Here is a 23,866-nt window from a genome sequence, read left to right on the forward strand (position 1 = left end):
ATGTTTAATCCACTCTCATGGCAAGAAACAATCAAACCTATGCATTTCTAGACTTATTTTCACAAAGTAAAGAATCTACACAAGCAGACATTAAGCAATACATCTCAAACCAAACAAGACTTCTAATCTCTTAGCAAGCCTAATGGTAAGCTCTAGATCTAGCCTTATCTATGCTCCTTAGACATTGGTGTGATGCTAAGATGCTTGAAATCAAACCCTACCTTCTCAGATATAGGATCAGCATTAAGAACATCTAGCCTAGAAGAGATCTACAACAATGAAGCTTGACCAAATCAAATAAACCACAAGATCAACACAGCCTAACCCATCCTCAAGGTCCTAAACAAACTACTCACAAGAACACATGGTGAAATAAGTCAAAAACCCAGAAAATATTGAAACTTGCATCATTAGAAAGATGAAATAGAGATCTACAATATTGATGAAGAAATAAAACTCGAAATCTTAATATTTTGAAAGTTATGAAACAAACAAAATACAAGAATCTAGTCTTTCTTTCTTAAACAAGTACAAAATCTAAAATAAAAGAAAGTGTAAAAGGAATAAAATCTAAAAAAGGTAAAAACTAGGTTTTAGACTCTCTAAAAAGCTGGACTTTTGGTGGCTGCAGGTACAAGGGCCTTATATAGGAGATGAGGTGGAAGCCCTAAAAATACAAAAAGTCAAAGCAGTCAACGGCTCGGTCAACTCGAGCAGTGCTCGGTCGAGTGGCTGGTCGAGCTGGCTTCTCTCTTGCATTCTCCACTCAGTCGAGTCCTTCTCAGCACACGGTCGAGTGTCTGGTCGAGTGTGCGGTCGAGTTGGACTCCAGACCTTGATTCTTCAGCCTTAACTCTCTTGTTTTCTCCTCAGGATTGCTTCACTTCTCCTCAGCATTGTTTCCATGCTCCTTAAGCTCCAAAATCACCTGTTTATGCATGAAAAGATGCAAATGCAATGCAACTATACTCTAATGCATGATTAGTCCTAAAGCTACACAATAATGGCCTAAATGGATAGCAAAAGATGCAAAAGTTGTGAATAAACTAAGGGAAAACAAGGTAAAATATATGAACATCACTTGTCTATTGATTTCTTAGTCTAAATCATGTTGTTTGGTCGTTGTTTGATTTACTTTTGTCTTGCTCTGTTTTGTTTGCATTGCTCTGTTTCTCGCATTTGTCTGACTCGACCCTGTACTCGATCGCACACTCGATCGAGTGCTTGCTCGAGCTCATCCCCAGAATTCTTGTTTATGCTTTGTGTTTGTCTTGTTTATGCTTTGTGTTTGTCCTGCTTTTCTGTTACATTCATTTAGTTTCCTGTTCATTATTTGCCTTGCATTAGTTTATTACTTGCATTACTATAGTTTCTATTTCTGTTTCATTGAATTGTTGTTTAGATCATCCTGTTCTCTTTACTTTTAGCATCTAGTTTTATAAGCTTTTACATTCATCATTAGGTTGTTAGTGACAAACATCCTACATACTTGGCTTGACTTAGACAAATATTCATAACTTGATTGCTTTCATAACACTCATTTAGGATTGACATCTCTTATACTACAACATCATAAGGGAAATTGAAACTCCTTGCATTCCACCTGTTCATCATCACATCATATCATCTCATTCATCATCCTTCACCATGAAAAACCCAAGTTTCAACTGCAGTTGCAGCGGCTTCAGCCCAAAACTTTTTCTCCATCCTTGTCTCCGCTAACATACATCTGATCTTATCAGCTATTGTCCTGTTCATCCTTTCAGATACTCCATTCTGCTGAGGAGTATAAGTGCAGGTTCTGTGTCTCTTAATCCCTGAATCCTTGCATAGTTTATCCATCTGTTGGTTGCAGAACTCCAGACCATTGTCTGTTCTTAGACACTTGATCTTCTTGTTTGTTTGATTTTCCACGAGTTTCTTCCACTCTGAGAACTGTTCAAACACCTCGTCCTTACTTCTTAAGAATCTGATCCAAACCTTCTTTGAATAATCATTAATGAATGTTAAGAAGTACTTGCAACCAGACAAGCTTGATTCATTTGAGACTGATCCCCACAAATCGCTGTGTACATACTCCAGGATGTCCGTTGTTGTATGTTTAGCTTCTGGAAAGTTTTGTTTGTGAGATTTACCTAGGACACATTCTTCACAAAAATCCAATGTGTGAACTTCCTTAGAGTCTAGATAACCTTCTTTGACCAGAAGATTCATGTTCTTTAGACTCATGTGTCCTAGCCTGGAATGCCATCTGTTAGTGAGATTCACTTGGGCTCTTGCCACAAATGCTTCCCCTTTTAAAACAATTCCCTGCAAATAGTACAGTCCATCATGATACTTTCCTGTAAAGACTTTCTTGCCCTGCTTGAAGAATGTTACTGCAAAGTCTTCACCAACATAATTGCATCCATTCTTCTCAAGCTGCCCATAGGAGATAAGAAATTATGCCCATTGTAGGCATGTATCTTACCTCTGTAAGTGTTACAATAGAACCATCCGGGTTTAGTATCTTCAGCTTGCCAATTCCTTTCACTTCATTGTAAGTGTTGTTCCCCATCAAGACCTTCCCTCCATCAATATCCTTGAGATCAAACAAAGCGTCTTTGTCTGGTGTAATGTGGAAAGTACAACCAGAATCCATAACCCACTTATCTCTTGTGTTTTGTAGGCTTGCTGTTAGGACCATAGGCTGCTCCTTTTCCTGAGCAACGTTTGCAGCATTAGTAGTTTTCCTTTCCGGACAATCTACTTTAAAGTGACCTTCCTTCCCGCAGACCCAACATTCTCTTGCCTTAGGCTGATTCCTCTGCCTTGACTTTGATCTCTTATCCTTAATCTTTGACTTGTTGCCTCCTTGACCACTGTTCATGTTCTCGGACCTCCCTCTGCTCACAAACAGACCTTCTGAGTTTGCCTTTGACTTGACTTTCTGCTTTAGCTCAATTTCCTTGGAGTAAGGAGCACTTGTAACATCATCAATGGTTAAGGATTGTGTTTTACCGGCTCCATACCTAAGAGTGTCCCTCAGAGATTCATATGGCTCTGGTAGAGCACACAAAATCTGAATAGCCTGATCTTCATTAGAGATGTTGATGTTTAAACTGGCCAAGTCATCCACCAGCTTAAGAAACACATCCAAGTTGTCTTCTATACTTTTCTGTTCTTCAAACTTGAAACATGAAAACCTCTGCTTCAGGTAGATGCGGTTAGGTAGGGATTTTGATTGATAATCCCTTTCCAAGGCCTTCCAAACTCCCAACGCCGTGAGTTCATTCATGACCTTACGCAGTGGCACATCGCCTAAGCTCATGCAGATTAGATTCCTTGCTCTCTTGTCTTTAGCTGGATCAAAATCAACCTTCTCCGTTCCACTCTTCACTCCTGCTATTGCCTTGCCACCTTTTGCAGGAGTTGCAGATGAACTGGTCTGTTCTGTCGTAGTAACGATCTCTGGTTCCCTGAGAGTGTGCTCTAACCCTTGTAACTCCAGCTGACATTGGATCTTGAATTTCCACTGTCCAAAGTCTCCTTTACCGTCGAACTTTGCAACCTCAAACTTTTGTGTGTTTGATTCCATGACTGTTTAACGATCCTCTTCTTCTACTTGATTTCTTTTAGTGTAGTCACCAGCAGAACCTGATTCTATATCGCCTTCTGCTGAACCTGGGTGTTCTGATACCAACTTGTTAAGTTTTGATACCACTTGTAGGTGTTTTCACATGATTAGTCTAACTTTGTATGAGTGCGGAAACAAGAACTAATCAACACCAGAATTTAACGAGTTCCCCTCCAAACCGGAGAGTATGTCTCGTGCAAGGACCGACCCTTGCAAATATCCACTAAAGAAATCCAAGTATAAGTTTCAGTACAATTCTCTCTTGTCTCTCCCTCTAACACGACCCTGAAGCTTATTCACCTATGCTTCTTAGTGTAAGAACAACCCAGAGAACAAGAACAAGAAGAATAAGAAACCTATCTACCCGAATCCCTTACAGACAATAGATTACCAAGAGGCTCTCTAAACCCAAAAACTCTCTCTCTCTAACTTGTCTCTCCCTTGCTTCTATGTTGGTGATTCTTCTCTTTCTCTTCCTTCTATTGTGAACCTTTGCCTCTCTTTATATATAACCTTGAAATATTCTTCAAGTGAAATCAATCAAAAGATGGAAGGCAAAACTGTTTTTCTAAGTGTGCTCATAATGAGTTTGGTCATGGCACAAATTCAAGTGGAGGCAAAGAGTTGCTGCCCAACTACGACTGCTAGAAATATCTATAACACTTGCCGTTTTGCGGGAGGCTCCCGACCAACGTGTGCATCTCTCAGTGGATGCAAAATCGTTAACGGCAAATGTCCTAACGGATATACACATGACACTCTCCAAAACTCAGGTAAATTTTTTTGTATCGTGCTTTATTATGTCAATTGTTACCATGTTTCATCAATGTTTATTTTTTTCAAATATTTTACTCAAGGTGATGCTGTCAATGAATACTGTAAGTTGGGATGTACATCTTCTGTGTGCGCTGCCATGGAGACACTCCAAAGCTCTGGTAAAACGAAACATCCAAGCTCATAAATTATAATATTATTATTTATCTTGGAATGGTAGATCGGAGAATGCTAACCCATTCTATTATTGTTTCGGTGAGTAGATGCGAGTGAAATTGTGAATGAAGCCGTAACACAATGCGCAAATGCATGTTCGACTTCAACTTTAGTTGAGATTGCCTAAACAAGCGTATCCATGAAGTTACCACATCCAAGTTTGAGAGTTTTATTGTCCTGTTTTCAATCATTTGTATGTATTTGAATATAAGTTAATTCCAGTTTGTGTATGTGTCATAGAAGTTTGTCAATCCTAGATTGTACATGACTTCTAATAAATAAAAAGTTTGTCACTTTAATATTTATTATTATTCTACCGTCGCTACAAAATTCTTGCTCTGCACGTTAATATCTTATAAGGAGGTCATATCTATTTTTCTGGCCAAATCAGAATCCAGAAGAATTATTGCATTGAAGATTACACATTTTTTTAGAAAGCAATCAAACCTAAGCAAAAAAAAAATCCACTAGATTAGAACTTAGTGATGTAGGTGATGTCATGTAAATATGATATTTGAAGCATATCTGCTGCTATGATGGGAAACCTAGCTCTTAGAGATTAAACCTAGATTTAAACGTAGATGTTCCCATATTTTATCCTATGAGCCTTAATACACTCAATCCAAGGAGATTATTAATTTGCTATTGGCAGATAATAACCACATCAGATTCGATTCAGACATAAAGATTGTATCAGTACTTACTATCATCTAAATAAAGAATTATGGATCCTTCTCGACCATTTTATAAGTAGCTAGTCAAGTTTTTTTTTTTTTCAAAGCAGAAGAAAGATTAAATAATATCAGTACTTATTGTCGCAATACCCTTCACTCTAGTCATCAAATTCAGTTAAAGCTAAAAGGCTACATTCATAACATAGGAAATTAGGAACAGATTTTTATCGGCCTTTTTGTTTAGAACAAAATCACCGGTACAACAATTTTTACACAAGTAGCAAATCGGCTGAGAGAGCCGGTTCAGAATCAAATCAAATGTCCCATTGTGACCCATCGTTAAATTATGTCCACCTCTTGAGTGTATTAGATTGTTAAATACACATTCAGTATGAAGAGCAGAGCCACAAACATTGCATCCTGAGAACCAACCTTTTAAATATATTTCCTCTTTGCATATCCCACAACAATATGTAGAACTTACATTTCTCTCACCGTAATGTAAGGAGAGAGGATGTTCATCTGTATTTGTGTCTTACCGATGCCGGTAGAGTAGCGCATCTGAAGCATAAAATGTAGCTGCCACAATCCCTCACGTCTTTGCAACATAAATAAAAGCTATTTCAAACCTCAATGACCTCATGTGTTCATCTTTGCCGTCGGGAGATACAAACAGCCAATGTAGATGACTTTCATGTACAAATTCATTAGAAATAGAAGCACACCGCACATCAATATTTGAATGTTGTAGCTGTTATACGCTGAATCGGTGCAATAACGTCAAGAAGTAGCACACTAGAAATAGTTTTGAAAGGGACAGCCATAACTACCCCATGTCTTTCTTATGAGGGAGCTTAGCGCATGCATCATGGAGAATGAAATTGCGTTGTGTAGATTTGTATCACAATTCAGAAAATAAGGGAATGGTGAATGCATAGCAATGTTTAGCTTCCTCACATGGTAAGGCATCTTCCTCGAATCAGAATATTAGTACTGCAACCTCCAAATTGTGTTTATGGCTAAAAAGTCAAAAATGTTTTATTATGCTTGATCTGTCAATTTGAATGGCCTACTTTCAATCATCTTCATCGGGCTCCCATTTGAGTTCTCTCCCACCCCAAATAGAACCACGTCTTATTCCACATTTTGAATGAACAACATAGCTTAGAGAAAATCAAGCAAAAATATGCTCTACACTCTTTGTTAACAATCTTGCGACATACCCCGCAAATCCACTTCCCATGGCCAAGGGAACGAACATACGAGATACGGTGGTCGTGCCGACTGATGCATATAACAAGAGGAAAGTGCATGCATGCTCAATGGATGATGAAATATTGATGACAAATACACGGGTAGTGATCATTTGTACTGCACAAACCACACGCATAAAAAGTGAAGGACAGCTTTATAGGTATATTTTTATTTTGGGTAGGAAACAGGGGTAAAAACCCCATGATAATTAATGAATAAAAACTAGAAATTACAGTCAGCATTTTGGGGGCGCCCAACCCTATTAACATCCTCCAGAAACATCGAAAGGGCACTATCCAGACTTGAATGAAACATATGAAAACTTAAAGGCAAAGGAAACACATAGTGTGCTAACCCATCCACCAAACGATTAACATTCCTATACACATACGAAATATGAACTATAGAGTCCTTTGATATGAAGCCATAGCACACACGTACTACGAAAGTTAGTGGATGTGAATCCTCAATCCCTGTCTGCAGAAAACTAACCACCATTTCCGAGTCTACTTCCAATTTTATGCTTGTGATTCCTCTCTCCCGCACTATATATAAATCGTAGTGTAGTGGACAACCCCATTGCTCTGCTAAAGGTGCTGAGCATATTCCAATGTTCAAAGCAAACCACCGCACCAATTACCGTCACCATCCCTTACAACCCCTCCCGCTATTGCGAACCTGGGGTTCAGTTTAAACCAACCACAAGCAGGTGGAGTCCATGCTACCATCCTCTCCTCTCTCACAGCCTGATTCGAAGCCCCCCTCACAAGTATATACGCAGTTGAGACCTCCTTAGCAATATCTCCAATATATTTCACCTGATCTTGACATTTCCCATTCACCCCAAAATCTTCATTTCCACCCCCACCAGACCGCCATTGCAAAGATCATGGCCCACAACTAACCTCTTATCTTTGTGGTATCACCCAAATTGGCATAGATTCACTCTAACATTGACTTCCCAGAAAAGGAGCGAGCCTTACTATGCGGTACCAATCTGTTCCATACAAACGACATGGCAGGACATTCACGAAGTAGGTGCAGAATCGTCTCCTCATTGTCCTTATAATCATGACATTAACTCGATGTTCTGAGATGTCTTCGATAACGCTCCATGTTAGTCATTATGACTTGATGTCCTACTAACTAAAAAATACTCTTACCCTCTTTGGAGCCACAACACGCCATATCCAATAAAATAAACCCCATGCTTTGTTCAGATTGCTGACTTCATAGTAAATTTCTCATTCAAACATTCCCTCAAGAGAATCTGTCTTTCATGCCCATAAACGTATCCACCACCATTGATTTGAGCTTGAGCCTCATACTATCCAAAACGTACGGAGTGATCTTCTGCAGATCCCAACCCGACTCATTCCTCCGTAAATCCCAACTTTTAACATCACATTGATCCTCTGGTATATCACCTACTACCAACTTACAAAGTGGCATATGAGTCAACCATTTATCTCTCCAAAACCGGATCTTTCTCCTGTCCCCGACAACCCAACTTATTCTTTTTTTTTTGGAAGTGTACATAGTCAAGTGATTACAGCACCATCTCTATGACCGATTCCATCAGAGTTCGACTTCAGTAGGTCGCATTATCCCACATAGTAGAGATTGGCTATAGATCGGACCTTGTCGATTTAATGATGACAGCAAAAAAAAAAGTTCTTTTATTCATGTTATTTATTTATGTTACCTCTTTTTGTTCATACAAACAAAAAATTTGGACTTTTCATATACAGCGGTCGCACTACTCGTCTTTGTAATTAAACCGCTACTGTTTGGTGGAGTTCATGCTTCTGGGCCTCAGGTTCGGTAATAATCATAGGGTTTCCCATGCACACAAGGGATAAATATGAGAACAATAGCATGGGTTGATATACAATGTTAATGCATTCCTCGTGGACATACAAATTGCAGAAATTACACATGTAGCTTGACTTGTTGTCAATTTGTCATGGTTTTCTTCGTAACACACAAAACATTCTGATGAGCCGTTTGTAGGATTAAGAGGAGATTTATGAGAAGGACAACGGTTGCAAAGTTGGAACTATAATAAATAAAGATAAAATAAATTATAGTAAAAGAAAACAGGAACAAGAAATGAATTATTAGCTTAAAGCCTTAAACTGATCATATAGAGGAATCACCTCAAGAGTCGCTAAATTTAGATTCCTCAAGAGTCGCTAAATTTCAAATAAAAATATGAAAACTTCCCATGTAAAACTCTTTTATTTTGATTTATTTTTAAATCAAAAACAAACACAATTACAATCTTACCCTAGCTAAAATTCAGAAATTACCTAAAATACCTGGATTTTTTTCCTCCACCCACAAACCTAATCGGATCTATCTAACTCAACTATTTCTTATAATCCCTAACGGTTATCCCTCTCTCTCTTTCTCTTCTTGAAAAACTAGGGGATACTAATCGATCTTTTGCTCTCTTTGATTGTTGTATTGTTCAATCGATTGTGGAGACTCATCAATTTTTAGTAGTAACATGCCGAAGACGAGGTGGACGAAAAATAAGAAAAGAAAAATTGCTCAAGAAGAACAAGATTCGAAGCCGGCGGAGAGTTCTCAGCCGGCGGATCTCCCTGTGATTGGTGATGGAGATGGTGAGGACGAAGTCAAAAGGAGTAATAAAGAGGATGAGGAAATTGACTTAGAAACTGTGGGAGATGATGAGGAGGGAGACAAGGAGGATGTCGGAAGTGACGAAGGAGAAGAAGAGAACGAGCCAGATCTCGATGGCGAAGAAGTAGATTCGGATGTATCCTTGGGAGAGATCGATTCGGGCGACATATTTTTTTGGGTTTGTAATACTAGTATAATATAGTATAACTGTCTGGATTTGAAAAACTGGTCAATCTAGGTATAACTATATGTATTAGAAAAACTTGGTTTTAATTGGTAGAACTATTAGTTTGGTATAACTTAGTAATACTTGATACAAATGTTTGTTGCAGGATTCCGATGATGATGAACGGATGGCACTAAAACCAATAAAAATGTACTTCCCAGTGGTGGATTATAACAAGAAGATGAAGTTTACTTTTCTTATTATCTCTGTTTATCTTATCAAAAAAATTTCCAACTCTTGTTTACTCTATCATTACCAATTCACCATATTTAGAATCAGGTTTCTCCCCCAACAAAATCCCTAACCCAGATTCAAAGACACATGAGTCTTCTTCCTTTTATCTACCGAGCAAAACCCTAGTTACGGCTTCTTCATTAAATACAGATCTGTATCATGTCGTTGCCCTCCTTTTCACTCTCCATTTCGAAATCAAACCATATGTACTGTTGATGCAAGCGAGATAGAGATTCACTCAAAGTATATAAGAAGATCAATCTCAGTTTAGCTCGAAACAACACCGTAGCCGCCAACACTTACTCTTATTCTTCCTCTTATTACTCCGAATGGAAAACCTAATTTTGTTCGGATTTAAAAAAAAAAATATATATCCTCATTTATTTGTTTTTGTTTGTTTTCTGTGAAAGGGGTATGAGAAATTGAATCGACAAGTTCATGGTGGCTAGATTAATGGATCTAGAGAGAGTAGCTAAGACGTTTGGTTCCTTGTTTTATTGAATCGATTTAGCATCTCTTTATGTTGTTCAAATGATGTATGTGTTATGAATCTGTTGTTACGAACTTCTTACCCTAATGATTCTATTGAATTTGGTGAACCCTAGGTGCGTACAACTACGGATCTGATGTTGTGAACTACTTAGAACATGGTTTTTTTTTTTTGGGGGGGGGGGGGGGGGGAGGGGAAGACGACAATCACCAGTATTCTTCTTCCTTCTTCGAGAGTTTCATCTCTAAGGTACTATTTCTCTATGCAACTGATTTCCGGTCGTGTTTGGTTTCTTATGCTTGAAATCGTAGAGAATGAGCAGCTTTTAAGAGCAGATTTGATTTTAAGAGTGGTCTCTAAGGTACGGCGGTCGACATCTCCTCCCTTTTTATTCATTGTAACCATGTACGATGGAGGTGGATTTCTGTTTAAAACCCTTGAATTGTTTTGTTGTTTCATCTTTTGAGAATTCTAAGTTCTTCTGTGCAAGATTGTTTTTTTTCTTTGGTAGGTTTCTCAGATGAAGTGCTACAGGCTGGTTACGCCGGAGTAATACAAGCTCCATGGTACGTGTTAGTATAGATTTGCATTAGTCTCTCTTATCTTCGAACTCTTAAATTTCTGATGTGTTCATAAGGTTATTGGGGCGGTAAGTGGTTTAAAGAACTTAACGGTGAGCCCGCTCTCCTCCGTGTCGCCAAAGTGTTTGATACTCAAAACAAGTGTTTCTATGTTAACATGGGAAAGTGATGTCTGTCTCAACAAGTGTTCGGTAATCAAAACAAGTGTTTCTATGTTAACATGGGAAAGTGATGTCTGTCTCAACAAGCTAGTCTCTGGCGAAGTTGTTTGTGACCACAAAAGGTTTTACGGCACCGTTGGTTTGATGTAAGAAGAAGACATGTGTTTAGTGAAGGTCGATAATTTGAAGTGATTTCAAGCCAAGGTGTAGATGGAAAACATGTAAAGTTTGTAAAAAAGTGTTGCTTGCGTTTATTTGAACTTATGTGTTTGTCTTTGTGACAATTAATAAAGTGTTTTGATATATATGTCTATAAAATAAATCTAGAATTCTATTATATATCGAACCAAATTAGTATAAAATAATAAGTAGAAATAGTTACATTTACTAAATATAAAAATTCCATTGATAATATACTAATAACAAAAACAAAACACTATTATAGAATATTTAATTGCTGACGAATAAATGCTATTGTATACAATAGCAAAATAAAAACATATTATCTAAAGTGTCTGACTTACAATGACAGACGTAGATATAGCGTTTGTCAAAACGCTATAGTATCGATAGATAGCGTTATTCAGACGCTATTAATACTCAATATTCTTGTAGTGTGAGGATACACATTAGCTATGGGACCAATAAGTCTTGTATTTCTATCATTAATAAATACTAATCGGAAGTGTCTGGTATAACAGTTTTTAACATCTCCAAAAATCAAGTCCAACTTGCATCATTCTCACAATCGAGTATACCAAACGCTATGGGATAGTGGTGACGATTAGGATCTTGAGCCGAGGCAAAAATTAGTACACCACCATATCCATTCTTGAGAAAAGTTGCATCCACATTTATCACTTTTCTCATTACTTGAAACCCTTCAATGCTAGCTCCCAAAGCTATGAATAGGTAATTGAATATTTCCTTCTCATCCAATTCCACACGTGTTATATTGCACTCATTCACCTTCTCTATCATGTGCAAATAGCAATACAACATCTTGTAACTTTCTTCCGAGCTACCACGCAAATCGGTAATAGCTTGATTTTCCTCTCAACGCTGTCTAGTATGATATATTCACACCTAATTTGGTCTTAACAAGATCCATGTTCACTTTAGGAGTTGGAGTTTCCATTTTTTGGGGAAAATGATCATGCAAAAGAGCTGAGACTAATTCTTGTGTTCCATGCCTCTTCACGGTGCTGTTGGTTCTACTTTGACTTGTCTGAGAGCATGTATGCATCTTGGTGTGCCTTCTAATCGAGAAAATATATGTATTTCTAACCCTTTCGGCTCATAAACCCTATTTGCAGACAATTTTAGTACATTTAAGCACTAAACGTATAGATCTGACTTCTTAATAACAAAACTATAACTGAGGACAAATGCGGCTTTTTTCACCACATCTTGCAATGCCTTCTTATTAGGAAATTCTTGAAGGAGACTCAAAATCAAACCGTATTCTCATGGCTATACAAACTTACTAGCTTCTACAACAGGTGGGAGCTCTACATATTCATCACCCATATCCGATCTACCTATACCGTTATGCACACCTTCATCACAAGATACGATTCCATCGGTTTTACTTTTACTACCATCAACCTCCTTTATCGGCTCAACTTGTTCTTTTTCTACATAAAAAGTGATGGCATTACATCCTACTTGATCATTGTTCATACCAATAGAGCTTTTCACCACTTTCGACATTTGCATGGGCTCTTCTGGATTACTGATGACCTCCACATACAATATACACCTACGACTCTCCTTATCAATTGACGATAGATAAACTTGCATATCCTCATCGTTAGTAATAGTCCAAGGATCCCCACTTCCCATCAGCAGTGCATTGTAAGTCAACCGAAGTGTAACTTCACTTTCATCCAATGCAAGCTTCTTGTATATCCTAGCTTCTACCAGCGAAAAAGTTATCTTCTCAACCAATGTCTTCATCATTAAACTATACATGCGACCTTGACATTTAAAATGTATGCTGATGCTCATTGTATCCTACCAAAACAATACAAAACTCTGTTCAGTATTACCAAGTTCTGCTAGTTATTACCAGTTTTCCTAGTTGTACTACGTTGAACAGTAGTACTTGTTTTACCAAGTTTTACTTTCTAACTACTTATACTACATAAAACAGTGATACTAGTTTTACCAAGTTCTACTATCGCGAAACAGAAACAAATTGGATCGTTGAGAGTTCTCTAATCTGCAATTCCCTACGATTCCACAAATGAAATCTATTTCTTGCTAATTCAAACTCCTAATCGAACTAAAACAATGAAATAACACCCAATGTACATACCCTAATAATGGAATCGAGCTCAATGCAGATTCTGGAATTCAAGATCTTTCCTTTTCATCAATTTATATATTTTCAATTCACTACGAATCCACAAATGAAGAGAAGAATTTACTTGAAGGCGACCTCAATGCAGATTCTGGAAGGCACGACACCGATGTAGAGGGGGGGGAGTTTGACGGCAGTGAGCTCAAGCCTGAGATCGATGATATTCCAAATTTAAGATTTTTTTTTTTCAAATTTAATTATTAAAAATAAAAAAATGGGAAAATGAAAATGAAAGATAATTTTGTCAATTCACCTTAGGTTGAATGGATAAAAGATATGTAGATTTAATAGTTAGATAGGAGAGTTTTTAAACAGCAAGGTGGACTTTTCCGGTGATGTCTCGATCAGATAGTAGATTTTAATATTTTATAGTTTCATTTGCTTTGAATTAAACTTATTTGATACTCAAAACATGCATACTCATCCTTGAATTAAGGTAATCTAGTTTTGACTCATTCTGTGTTAATTTTCTCAAAACCCAAAATCTGTTCTTGAGTTTTAAGAAAAGCATCAAATATAAAAACTGGATTAACACTCTGCATTCGTAGCCATTACTTTCCGTAACGATAATCAAATCCTTTGTGTATTGAATGACCCCATAGGTATAGAGAGATTCATATTTCATATAGATCAATATATATTATTTATTTATTTTCCTATTATAAGTAGATATATATTATTTTCATACTTTAAAGTTACCGTTAGGCATTTGGGTTCAGATCAAGTATTTTGGATTTTTGGGTTAGAGGTATAGGACATATTTGGGTATTTCTAAACTTAAGATTCAGATCAGATATTTCTGTTTCAAATTCGGATAACCTGAAATTCTCAAAACTCAAAATTTTAGTATCAAAATTTATCTAGATTATTCGAAATACCCAAACTATCTAAAAATTTAGAGTATTTTACCCAAATTTACTAAAAATAGTTTAAATACTCAAAATATCTAAAATATCCAAAAATCTGAATATTTTTGATATTTACACGATTAAAAAAAATGAATATTACTAATATATTACTACTATATATTAATATTGTGGGTAGATTTGGGTATCCGTTTGGATATGGGTTTTGATCGGGTTCGGATTTAGAGATTTAAAACCGTTCGCGTATTTTCAAATTTCAGATATGGGTACGAGTCGGATTTTTCGGATCTGATCTACGGATTCAGCTATTTTGCCTAAGCTTAAATTAGTTATAATAATATTGAATTATATGTTCAATCTTATCCAGATTTCCCGGACATCAAATATGAAAGTAGATTGTCTTGTTCGTTTTTCAAGATATTTAGCTTCTGAATTTTCTTTTGTAAACTCTTTCCATTTGGTTTAGGCAACCAATATGGGAGTTCTCTTTTAACTTAATGTTTGGTTGAAAAAAAAAATTGAATTATATGTATGTATATATTATATATAGAGTTATTAATCAAAAATACTATAAACAGTAAATTTTTTTAATGAAACTACGATATTAACGTTTCTTTTCATGAGTGCCACAACGTTCATTTAAAAAGATGTTAATAGCCATACATCAAAATGTGTTTTCACTTGCACGTGCACAAATGGAAAATAGTTCTTCCACGTGCAGGGGAAGAAAAAAGTGAAATTTTTTTTAAAAAAAACATAAACATTCAATTAACCAAAGAACAAATCTTTTCATCTTCTCACTCATCTCTTTCCCTCTTTCATTTTTTTTCTCTTTGTGTTTAGTATTTTTGTGAGAATCAAAAGATGACGGACTCAATAGATGCCAACCGATCGGATATGAAAAATCATAGAAACTCCTTCCGGAATTAAGCCTCTACAGATAACCTCAATTTTTTTGGAAAAAAAAAACAAAGAGAGTGTGTTTTTCATTTTTTTAAAACTCCTAAAATACCCTTTCCAAGTTTCGTGAGAAAAAAAAAATATTAAGAAAATGCCATTAAATTTTTTGGTAATATTGCTAGATCACCAGTGACCAGAAAAGATTTAAAAACACAACTTTTGACCAGATTTTGTGGGTAAATAAAGTTTTCTGGAGTGAAAAATATACCAACCCTCTGTTTAAATGTTTTTACAAGATGAACCGTATAAACTTAATTCTAGAATAAATAAACGTAAATTTGAATAAGATTAAATAAAAACTTTAGTTATATTTTTTTTTTACACAAATGGATGTTGAACCCCTGATAATAATTTTACTCATAATAATTTTATCTAGTATTTAAAAAAAATTATAAATAATAATCGATAGAGGCGTAGTGAAAAATGCGGAACTGTAATCAGGTACCGAGGAGATGGAACCGATACAATTCGTCGCACAGAGCCTTTGTTTTGGTAATTAAGCTATTAGCTTGTAAGAGTTATTGAAGTTTTGTTATCACAACAGATCCTTTATTTAATGGTGTGGTCTCAAATGTTGACGTTTTCATTTGAGGAATTCTATACATAGTTTATTCTTGGGGTATAATGTGCAGCTGAAGCAAGCTAAGAAAGGGTTCCAAATCATTGGGTCTAACTTCCTTTAGATCTATGGACAAAGACAATAATGTTCAGATAAGGATGGGATCACTCATTCATTGGCATTATGTGCGTAAACGCTAAACCTAAGACAACGTGGGACGTTTAAATTATGCTGATTTACTAAGACTATGAAGATCGGAGACTGGTCATAGTATATAAGATTGGTAGAACATAATATGTTGTATACATATAGCATCCTTTGGCCAGAGCTACCTTAAACTCTTATAACTATCTGTTTGGACAGAGAACCGCTCATGTAGTTGTACACAGCAGAAACTTCAGCTGGTTTTAAGCAGATTTCCAAGAAGACAATAATGGTGTCTCAGAGTTCTTGAATGTGAGTAATGTGGTCGTGTATCTTTCTCCTTTCACAAAACCTGGTTGGGCAATGATCTCAAGCTCAGTCATCTCTTCGGGTGAGAGTTTCACCGATAAAGCTCCAATGTTCTGGTTAAGGTTTTCAATCTTAGTGGTTCCCGGGATGGGACAAACATCATCTCCTTGGTGGTGAACCCAAGCGAGCGCTAATTGTGCAGGAGTGCATCCTTTCTTTTCCGAGATTGCACTAACCTTATCATAAACAATCTTGTTGTGGTCTAAGTTCTCCTCTTGGAATCTTGGTAGAGCCTGCAATAATAATTGCTGTTATATAATAAATTCCTTTAATTAATCTACAGCTGAGCTAAGGCTCATCAACAAACCACTACAAGAAAACAAGCAATTAGCGACTGCACTATTAGTCACTATTTAGTCGCTAAACGGTATATTACGACTAAATAGCGACTAAAACTAATAGTCGTAAATCGAGAGTCGCTAAAATAAATAGTCGTAAAATTAGTCGCCAAATAGCGACTACATTACGACTATTTTGCATAGTCGTAAATTTAGTCGTAATGTAGTCACTAAATTTAGCGACTACGCTACGACTATTTTGCGACTACACAAAATAGTCATAATATAGTCACTAAATTTAGTGACTAATTGACGACTAATTTAAAAAATATTGTATTTATACAGCAATTTATATATACTATTTTAATATATATATATATATTAATTATTTTTAAACATATATAAGTTATTGAATAACGGTTTGTTTTTGGAATGAATTGATATTAAAAATAAATACTATATTTATTATTATGAAACCATGATATTAAAAAAACTGTATTACAAAATAAAACTAAAAACATAATTAAATATAAGAATACATCATACTACTAAAAAAGAAAGTAAATATTGGAGGTATCTTGGGGTAATGCAGAAACATCAAGGAGGTTACTTTGCTTTCCCATATGAGAAGTCTTTTGCTTTTGAGATGAATGTTAAAGATTTTGACCTGAAGCAAACTGCAGAGACGAGACAAGGAGAAAGGAAGCTGAGCTGATGGAAGCATCTCTTAAGGAACTTAAGGCGAGGGAGAATGAGCTCAGGTTGCTTAATGACACCATCAGAGAGAAATCAGCTGAACTGGAGAAAAAAGAAGTTTGCTTACATATACCTAAACTGGATTTAACAAACACAAACGAGGGAGAATGAGCTCAGGCTGCTTACATACCTTGAAGCGAGGGAGAATGAGCTCAGGTTGCTAACATATACCTCCTAAACTGGATTCAACAAACCCAAACAACTTTGAGTCTATATGGTCACATGAATTCTCTTATGAACTGGATTCTCTTGGACTTAGCTCAAGCAAATATACCTTAGCCTTGGAGCCAACATGAGAAGGACGGAATATAAATTGCCTATTCAGGTTACTGACTTGAATAGTGTCCATGTCAATCTGTAACACAAGGGAATCCAAACTGTTAGATGCGAAAATTGATCTTTGTAGATTCTTGACAGGTTGAATACAACGAAGGGTGCTGCATTGGTTTAAACATGAGAGCCCTATGATAAACGGAAGAAAATAGTTTGGTCCTCATCCTGACGCGAATGCTCTTCCACGTTAAGCCTTATAAGTTAAAAAAACGCCCATAAGAGCTCATAGAAATCTGGGTAACTGTTTGCAAAAAAGGCAGTGTTTTACCCTACTTACAGTTCTTCTCTATGCAATGGTACAGACAGGAACTGCAGGAGGACTTTAAATAGTAGATCATCCTACAATTAAATATAGAGAAGATATAATAGAGATCTACTGTATGGTGTTAAACTAAAGCCCCAAAAACGAATGACAGATACAGAAGGATAAACTAAAACCTCATGCATGAACAACCGGACGAAGGATGTGGAAAAGACAACACTCTTCTTGGTAAGAACCTCCACCAAAGGCTTGTTGACCTTATCCGCTCATACTTTCCATCTCCATTGACCTAAATAAGAACTAGTTTGAGTAAGTAACATCGCTGATGTAGTTGCAAACAAAAACCATAGTTATATAATCAACAATGTTAAAAAAAATCTCATGACCCACAATATTAAGACATCTGACCTTGGCTTGGCTTGATTGTGAATTTTAGTCTTTGAAGAGAATGAGAGCTGAGGAACGGCGATTGAGGAAGGAGGAGAAGAAGATTGTGAATGTTAGTCATCACACCTCCATTAGAATTCGTCACATCACCAACCAACTCACACAGCTCCCCATCGTTTCTCACCGCAAGCTGAAAGTGAAGTGACACAATCATAGTCTTCTTGTTATCCCTCTCTGTGTTTCCAGTCAATTCCATAACTTACACAGATCTAATTTACAAAAAAAAAAAAAAAACCCCTTTCAAATTAGGGTTTTATGAAACCCCGTTCAAATTAGGGTTTTATGAATTTGAAGGTCAAAATAACTGAGAGAGAAGGGGTAATTACCTCGGCGGCTAGCTAAATCCAAGCTACGACACCAACACGTTCGGCGTACTCGTCCTTCTTACGAAATCGAGCTAATCGGCCAATGGGGAACAGGAGACCGGCTGTACTGCTTTTTAGTTGTCGCCTTCTTAGCAAGGCGAGATCCAATCATCGCCGATCTCGAACCCACCAGCAACAAGCTCGCTCATAGTCGGAATTTCAAAGGGTGAATTTGGATTCTGTGAGAGAGAGAGAGAGAGAGAGAGAGAGAGAGAGATGAATTACGGCAGAAGAAGAAGCACAAAAATAGAAAAGGCTTTGAAGAATTTTAGGCCCATATTTCATTTTCCCTCTATATTATAAATCTTTCAATGTAAATTTTAGATTATTTTCAATTTTGAAGTATGAGTATAAAGTTCAAGGTTTAGAGTTTATAACATGGTTTGGGATTTAAGTTTTAGAAATTTGGAACTAGAAAATTATATATATATATATATATATATATATATTGAATTGTTGGTTAAAGATTTAAATTTATAAGTTAGTAGGTTTTTTAAAACTTATTTTTTGTAAAGAAAATATGTAAATAGTTTTAAATATTAGTTTTATGGTTTATGAATTAATTTCTATGATCAAGAATTTAAAGTTCAAGATTTAGAGTTTATGATTTAGGTTTTGGAGTTTGGTTAATGGTTTTGGGTATAGGGTTTAGGGTTAAGATTTAAGATTTGTGATAGATTAATTTTCTTATAAGTTCTAAAGCTTGGTTTATGTATATATAATAATAATTATGTTTTAGTTTTATGGTTTATGAATTAATTTCTAAGATTAAAAATTGAAAGTTAAAAATTTAGAGTTTATGATTTAAGTTTTGGAGTTTGGTTAAAGTTTAAAACTAAATTTTAAATTTTTTAATTTTCTTAAATAGCGACTGATATGCAACTTTTTACCGACCTTTACCTTGAGTCACATATTAGTCGCTAAATTGGTGACTATTTAGTGACTACTTGTTCTGGTATGCGATATAGTCATAAAATAGTCGCTAAATTGGTGACTATTTGTTTCGATATGCAATATAGTCATAAAATAGTCGCTAAATTACGACTAATATACCGACTATTATATGTAGTCACAAAAAGGCGACTAATATACGACCAAATATTTATAGTCGTAAAATAGTCACCCAATAGTCATTAGATAGTCACCAAAAATAACGACTACATATGTAGTCACCAATTGTAGTCGTAAAAACCATGTTTTCTTGTAGTGAACAAACAAATCTTACATAGCCTATATACTTGCCTTTCTGAAGTCATTCTTGTCTAGGTTCTCAACAAGCTTGGGTCCAGATGCGAAGAAACCTCGTCCTAGAGGACTGTAAGCAACAATCCCTATCCCAAGTTCCCTGAAGAAGGAAAGAGAATATGAAGTTACATGACTGATAGATTATTGCACCAGGAGAGTAGGATGAACATGAATTAATACCTGCAGGTGGGAATGACTTCTTCTTCCACATCTCGAGTCCACAAGGACCATTCCAACTGCACGGCAGTAATTGGGTGAACAGCATGTGCTCTTCTGATAGTTGAAGCAGAGGCTTCGGACAGACCAATGTACTTTATTTTACCCTCTTCAACCAGCTTCTTCAGTTCTCCCATCTTGCCATTGACACAAAAACAAAAAAAAACAAAAACAAAAAGGTTAACTTCAGCAAAAGATGCCAGCTTTCTAAGAAGGTCAGGTATTAGAGCCAGAACCGACCCTAGCAGAGTATATGCAAAAGAAATATCATAAGAGCAGATGATAAAACACTTAAGTGACTAAAATGGCTAATAAGTCTAAAGGGCGCCCTAGCTTGCGTCAAAAGCTATCTTTCAATTAGGAGAGTACTCCTATCTACTAAGCCAACATGTGAAGCTCAATGAGATTTCATTTGAAAGTTGCAAAACCATTAAGGAAAAACTGACAAGAAGAGTGCTTACTTACAGTGATTTCGATAGGGACACGAGTATCAATCCGATGCGAATAATAGAGATCAATGCAGGAAACATCTAGCCGCTTTAAACTTGCCTCACATGCAGCTCTCACATACTCAGGATCTCCTCTCACCTCTATCTTTCCCTCTCCATAGGTGATTCCAAATTTGGTCGCAAGTTCCACTTTTTCTCTCATCCCATCCTTGAGTGCCTGCAAATTAAACTCCAGACATTTTCAACATCGAAATCATTTCAACAAATCAAAAAGATAAACAAAACCTCAAATTGAAGATCGAACCTTGCTGAGGAGAACCTCGTTGGTCTCAGGACCGTAAATGTCAGAGGTGTCAAGGAAAGTGACGCCCGAGTGAATAGCATGGTAGATGAGAGCGATGGCTTCTGTTTCCGGCTTCGGAGCACCGTAGAAAGCAGAGAGACCCATACAACCGAGGCCTTGTGCTGAAACCTCGAGGCCTTGGCTTCCCAGCTTCATCCTCCTCACTCCACAAGTCGCCATGAATCTCTCTCTCTCTCTCTCTCTCTCTCTCTCTCTCTCTCTCTCTCTCTCTCTCTCTCTCTCTCTCTCTCTCTCTCTCCCTCTCTCTCTCTCTCTCTCAATTACTATTTTTGATAACACAAGTATTTTGACTATTTTTGACAGAATGATGTATGCTTTTTATGTAAATAAATAAAATTTTAATTATTTTCTTTTCCTTGTTAAAACAAAAATATATATATCATTGGCATTGGCTTAGATATATTCTAATGACATAATCACATAAATTTTATAAATAAATAAAAAGTTTAAAAATATATTGACCTTTGAATTTGCAAAAATATATCAACGCTGCTCAATATTGGTCAAACCGGTTAATGCTGGATTCCGACAAACAAAACACTGAAGTTGGATGGTTATTGTGTTGTACATTTATATTATATTTGTTTATGAATGTCCTTATATGAAGACAATTAAAGTCTCTGTAGTTAACAAAATATTAATATTGTTTGCATGTGTTTACTTAATTAGCTGGCAATTATTTTTTCTTTAATTTCTAGTTTAGTTTAAGAAAAATATGTGATAAATTATTAATTATTTTTTGTCAACTGAACATTAATTAAAATAAAACTTCAATATTTGTAATCCAAACTAGATGAACAGAGTTTACAAAAGTAACTTCAGAAATTAACGTTGTCGACGATCCAGACAACCTTCAAAACATTCAAAATAATCAATTTAATTGGTCCTCACAAAACATTCAAAATTGAACATGAAAGCTAAACCACAAGAGAATTGGAAACGTATAACACGTTTTGTAACCAACCTTTTTTGTCCCTTCCAATGAATGAAGCCAAACCCAAAATCTTATCCGAGATTCTGGTTCTTACAATGTACGTTTTTAGGCCATTCATTTACTCACCTTGATCCTTATGATGAATTCACACAATAATTCATGTCATCCAAATAACTACGAAAACTTAACTGGTAAAGAGTATGGTTAAAATTTAACTATTAGATGCAAAAGAAGTAATTCACAATCACTGAGAAAATAGGAAGGATTCACATGATCTTTTGAAATAGTATATATCTACACAATAATGCATGTCATTCAAGTAACAACGAAATATTACACAGCTAAATAGTGTGGTTACAGTTTAACCTTCAAAAAAATATTTTAAAAAGAAAAATCCTCAAGTATTAATGAAAATAACCCTCAAATATGAAATTGTAGTGAAAAAACACATTTCGTAACTTATCAACACGTTACGTAGTTACATAATATATTTACATTCATAAGTGATTATGTAGTTTGTAATAAGTTAAGCCAGGCTTTTATTTCCCTTTGAGCTCAACTCGTATAGATTGTATTTGCTTACATATCAACATTATAACTTACTGACTTTGAACCTTAAAAATACCACAGCCACAAAAGAACTGGGTAAATTATAAGAGGTAACCTTAAAACACGTTGTGATAAAACTAGTTTGTCCCTTCCTCTTTAATCCCTTCGTATTCTTCTTCCAGTGTATCAAGGCCAAACATAAAAAATCTTGTTACTAGTTTGTGGTAGTCATTGGGATAGGGTGGTCCAGCGAATATGTAGATTCTATGTAGCTTGTTAGAAAGGTGTGAACTAAAGTTTATGGTAGAAAACTGTAGAACAACTAGTATATAAGCAAGTCGTGTTTCATCACATTTCATCAACACAGGCTAAATATATATTGTGATCAAACAAGTGAAATCAATCAAAAGATGGAAGGCAAAACAGTTTTTCTAAGTGTGCTCATAATGAGTTTGGTCATGGCACAAATTCAAGTGGAGGCAAAGAGTTGCTGCCCAACTACGACAGCTAGAAATATCTATAACACTTGCCGTTTTGCGGGAGGCTCCCGACCAACGTGTGCATCTCTCAGTGGATGCAAAATCGTTAACGGCAAATGTCCTAACGGATATACACATGACACTCTCCAAAACTCAGGTACATATTTTTGTATCGCGCTTTATTATGTCAATTGTTACCATGTTACATCAATGTTTAATTTTTTTCGAATATTTTACTCAAGGTGATGCTGTCAATGAATACTGTAAGTTGGGATGTACATCTTCTGTGTGCGCTGCCATGGAGACACTCCAAAGCTCTGGTAAAACGAGACATCCAAGTTCATAAATTATAATATTATTATTTATCTTGGAATGTTAGACAAGAGAATGCTAACCCATTCTATTATGGTTTCGGTGAGTAGATGCGAGTGAAATTGTGAATGGAGCCGTAACACAATGCGCAAATGCATGTTCGACTTTCTGCACCAAGGGCTCGTCAACTGTAGTTGAGACTGCCTAAGCAAGCATATCCATGAAGTTACCACATCCAAGTTTCAGAGTGTTATTTTCCTGTTTTCAATCATTTGTGTGTATTTGAATATAAGTTATTTCCAGTTTGTTTATGTGTCATAGAAGTTTGTCAATCCTAGATTGTACATGACTTCTAATAAATAAAAAGTTTGTCACTTTAATATTTATTATTATTCCACCGTTGCTACAAAATTCTTGCCCTGCACGTCACTATCTTATAAGGAGGTCATATCTATTTTTCTGGCCAAATCAGAACCCAAAAGAATTATTGCATTGAAGATTACACATTTTTTTAAAAAGCAATCAAACTGAATCAAAATATCCACTAGATTAGAACTTATGATGTAGGTGATGTCATGTAAATATGATTTTTGAAGCATATTTGCTGCTATCATGGGAAACCTAGCTTTTAGATTTAAACGTAGAGATTCCCATATTTTATCCTATGAGCCGTATTAATAATTTAATACACTCAATCCAAGGAGATTATTAATTTGCTATTGGGTATTGGCAGATAATA

General features: G+C 35.9%; 3 protein-coding genes, 1 long non-coding RNA gene and 1 pseudogene across 30 annotated transcripts; 3 read left to right on the forward strand and 2 right to left on the reverse strand.

The window, feature by feature from the left end:
- The first annotated feature begins 4,120 nt into the window (after window positions 1-4,120).
- LOC104700819 (DELTA-urthionin-Uf1a-like) lies at window positions 4,121-4,911 on the forward strand. Its single transcript, XM_087458043.1, has 3 exons — window positions 4,121-4,389; window positions 4,474-4,551; window positions 4,654-4,911. Exons 1-3 carry the CDS (start codon window positions 4,164-4,166, stop codon window positions 4,731-4,733), a joined length of 384 nt encoding a protein of 127 aa, XP_087314169.1. The 5' UTR covers window positions 4,121-4,163; the 3' UTR covers window positions 4,734-4,911.
- A 550-nt stretch (window positions 4,912-5,461) lies between these two features.
- Window positions 5,462-7,592, reverse strand: LOC147941106 (uncharacterized; annotated as a pseudogene).
- Window positions 7,593-9,581: 1,989 nt separating this feature from the next.
- LOC147941107 (uncharacterized) lies at window positions 9,582-11,178 on the forward strand. Of its 5 annotated transcripts, none has more exons than XR_015561739.1 (4): window positions 9,582-9,928; window positions 10,054-10,538; window positions 10,645-10,699; window positions 10,771-11,178. It is a non-coding gene; the product is annotated as an uncharacterized LOC147941107 (long non-coding RNA). The 5 variants fall into 5 exon arrangements; XR_015561740.1 differs by having other exon boundaries at window positions 9,612-9,928; window positions 10,054-10,382; XR_015561741.1 differs by lacking the exon at window positions 9,582-9,928 and having other exon boundaries at window positions 10,249-10,382; window positions 10,624-10,699.
- A 4,697-nt stretch (window positions 11,179-15,875) lies between these two features.
- On the reverse strand, window positions 15,876-21,395 carry LOC104700823 (putative aldo-keto reductase 4). 23 transcript variants are annotated; one of them, XR_015561748.1, is made up of 11 exons: window positions 20,794-21,395; window positions 20,506-20,706; window positions 20,005-20,177; window positions 19,822-19,924; window positions 18,541-18,758; window positions 18,176-18,423; window positions 17,944-18,056; window positions 17,774-17,844; window positions 17,447-17,527; window positions 17,303-17,351; window positions 16,878-17,214 (listed from the first exon to the last, which is right to left on the reverse strand). XR_015561748.1 is itself a non-coding variant. In XM_019227591.2 (5 exons), exons 1-5 carry the CDS (start codon window positions 21,010-21,012, stop codon window positions 16,033-16,035), a joined length of 1,035 nt encoding a protein of 344 aa, XP_019083136.2. In that variant the 5' UTR covers window positions 21,013-21,395; the 3' UTR covers window positions 15,876-16,032. The 23 variants fall into 23 exon arrangements, 4 of the variants coding, with proteins under 4 accessions (XP_019083136.2, XP_087314175.1, XP_087314173.1 ...); XR_015561743.1 differs by having other exon boundaries at window positions 17,447-17,698; window positions 17,783-17,844; window positions 20,794-21,392; XR_015561761.1 differs by having other exon boundaries at window positions 16,878-17,209; window positions 17,783-17,844; window positions 18,176-18,344; window positions 20,794-21,150.
- Window positions 21,396-22,706: 1,311 nt separating this feature from the next.
- LOC104700824 (thionin) lies at window positions 22,707-23,513 on the forward strand. Its single transcript, XM_010416417.2, has 3 exons — window positions 22,707-22,972; window positions 23,058-23,135; window positions 23,238-23,513. The coding sequence occupies exons 1-3, from the start codon at window positions 22,747-22,749 to the stop codon at window positions 23,333-23,335; spliced, it is 402 nt and encodes a 133-aa protein (XP_010414719.1). The 5' UTR covers window positions 22,707-22,746; the 3' UTR covers window positions 23,336-23,513.
- The last annotated feature ends 353 nt before the right edge of the window (window positions 23,514-23,866 follow it).

Source organism: Camelina sativa, chromosome 7 (genome assembly GCF_030686135.1).
Source record: "Camelina sativa cultivar CO46 ecotype springtype chromosome 7, ASM3068613v1".
Taxonomy (NCBI): domain Eukaryota; kingdom Viridiplantae; phylum Streptophyta; class Magnoliopsida; order Brassicales; family Brassicaceae; genus Camelina; species Camelina sativa.

Coding starts and splice junctions, on each gene's coding strand:
- LOC104700824 (XM_010416417.2), top strand. CDS start 22,747: ATGGAAGGCAAAACAGTTTTTCTAAGTGTGCTCATAATGAGTTTGGTC. Junction 22,973..23,057: donor TGACACTCTCCAAAACTCAG/GTACATATTTTT, acceptor ATTTTACTCAAG/GTGATGCTGTCAATGAATAC. Junction 23,136..23,237: donor GGAGACACTCCAAAGCTCTG/GTAAAACGAGAC, acceptor TTCGGTGAGTAG/ATGCGAGTGAAATTGTGAAT.
- LOC104700823 (XM_019227591.2), bottom strand. CDS start 21,012: ATGGCGACTTGTGGAGTGAGGAGGATGAAGCTGGGAAGCCAAGGCCTC. Junction 20,707..20,793: donor ACGAGGTTCTCCTCAGCAAG/GTTCGATCTTCA, acceptor TTTAATTTGCAG/GCACTCAAGGATGGGATGAG. Junction 19,925..20,004: donor GAAGTCATTCCCACCTGCAG/GTATTAATTCAT, acceptor TTCCTTCTTCAG/GGAACTTGGGATAGGGATTG.
- LOC104700819 (XM_087458043.1), top strand. CDS start 4,164: ATGGAAGGCAAAACTGTTTTTCTAAGTGTGCTCATAATGAGTTTGGTC. Junction 4,390..4,473: donor TGACACTCTCCAAAACTCAG/GTAAATTTTTTT, acceptor ATTTTACTCAAG/GTGATGCTGTCAATGAATAC. Junction 4,552..4,653: donor GGAGACACTCCAAAGCTCTG/GTAAAACGAAAC, acceptor TTCGGTGAGTAG/ATGCGAGTGAAATTGTGAAT.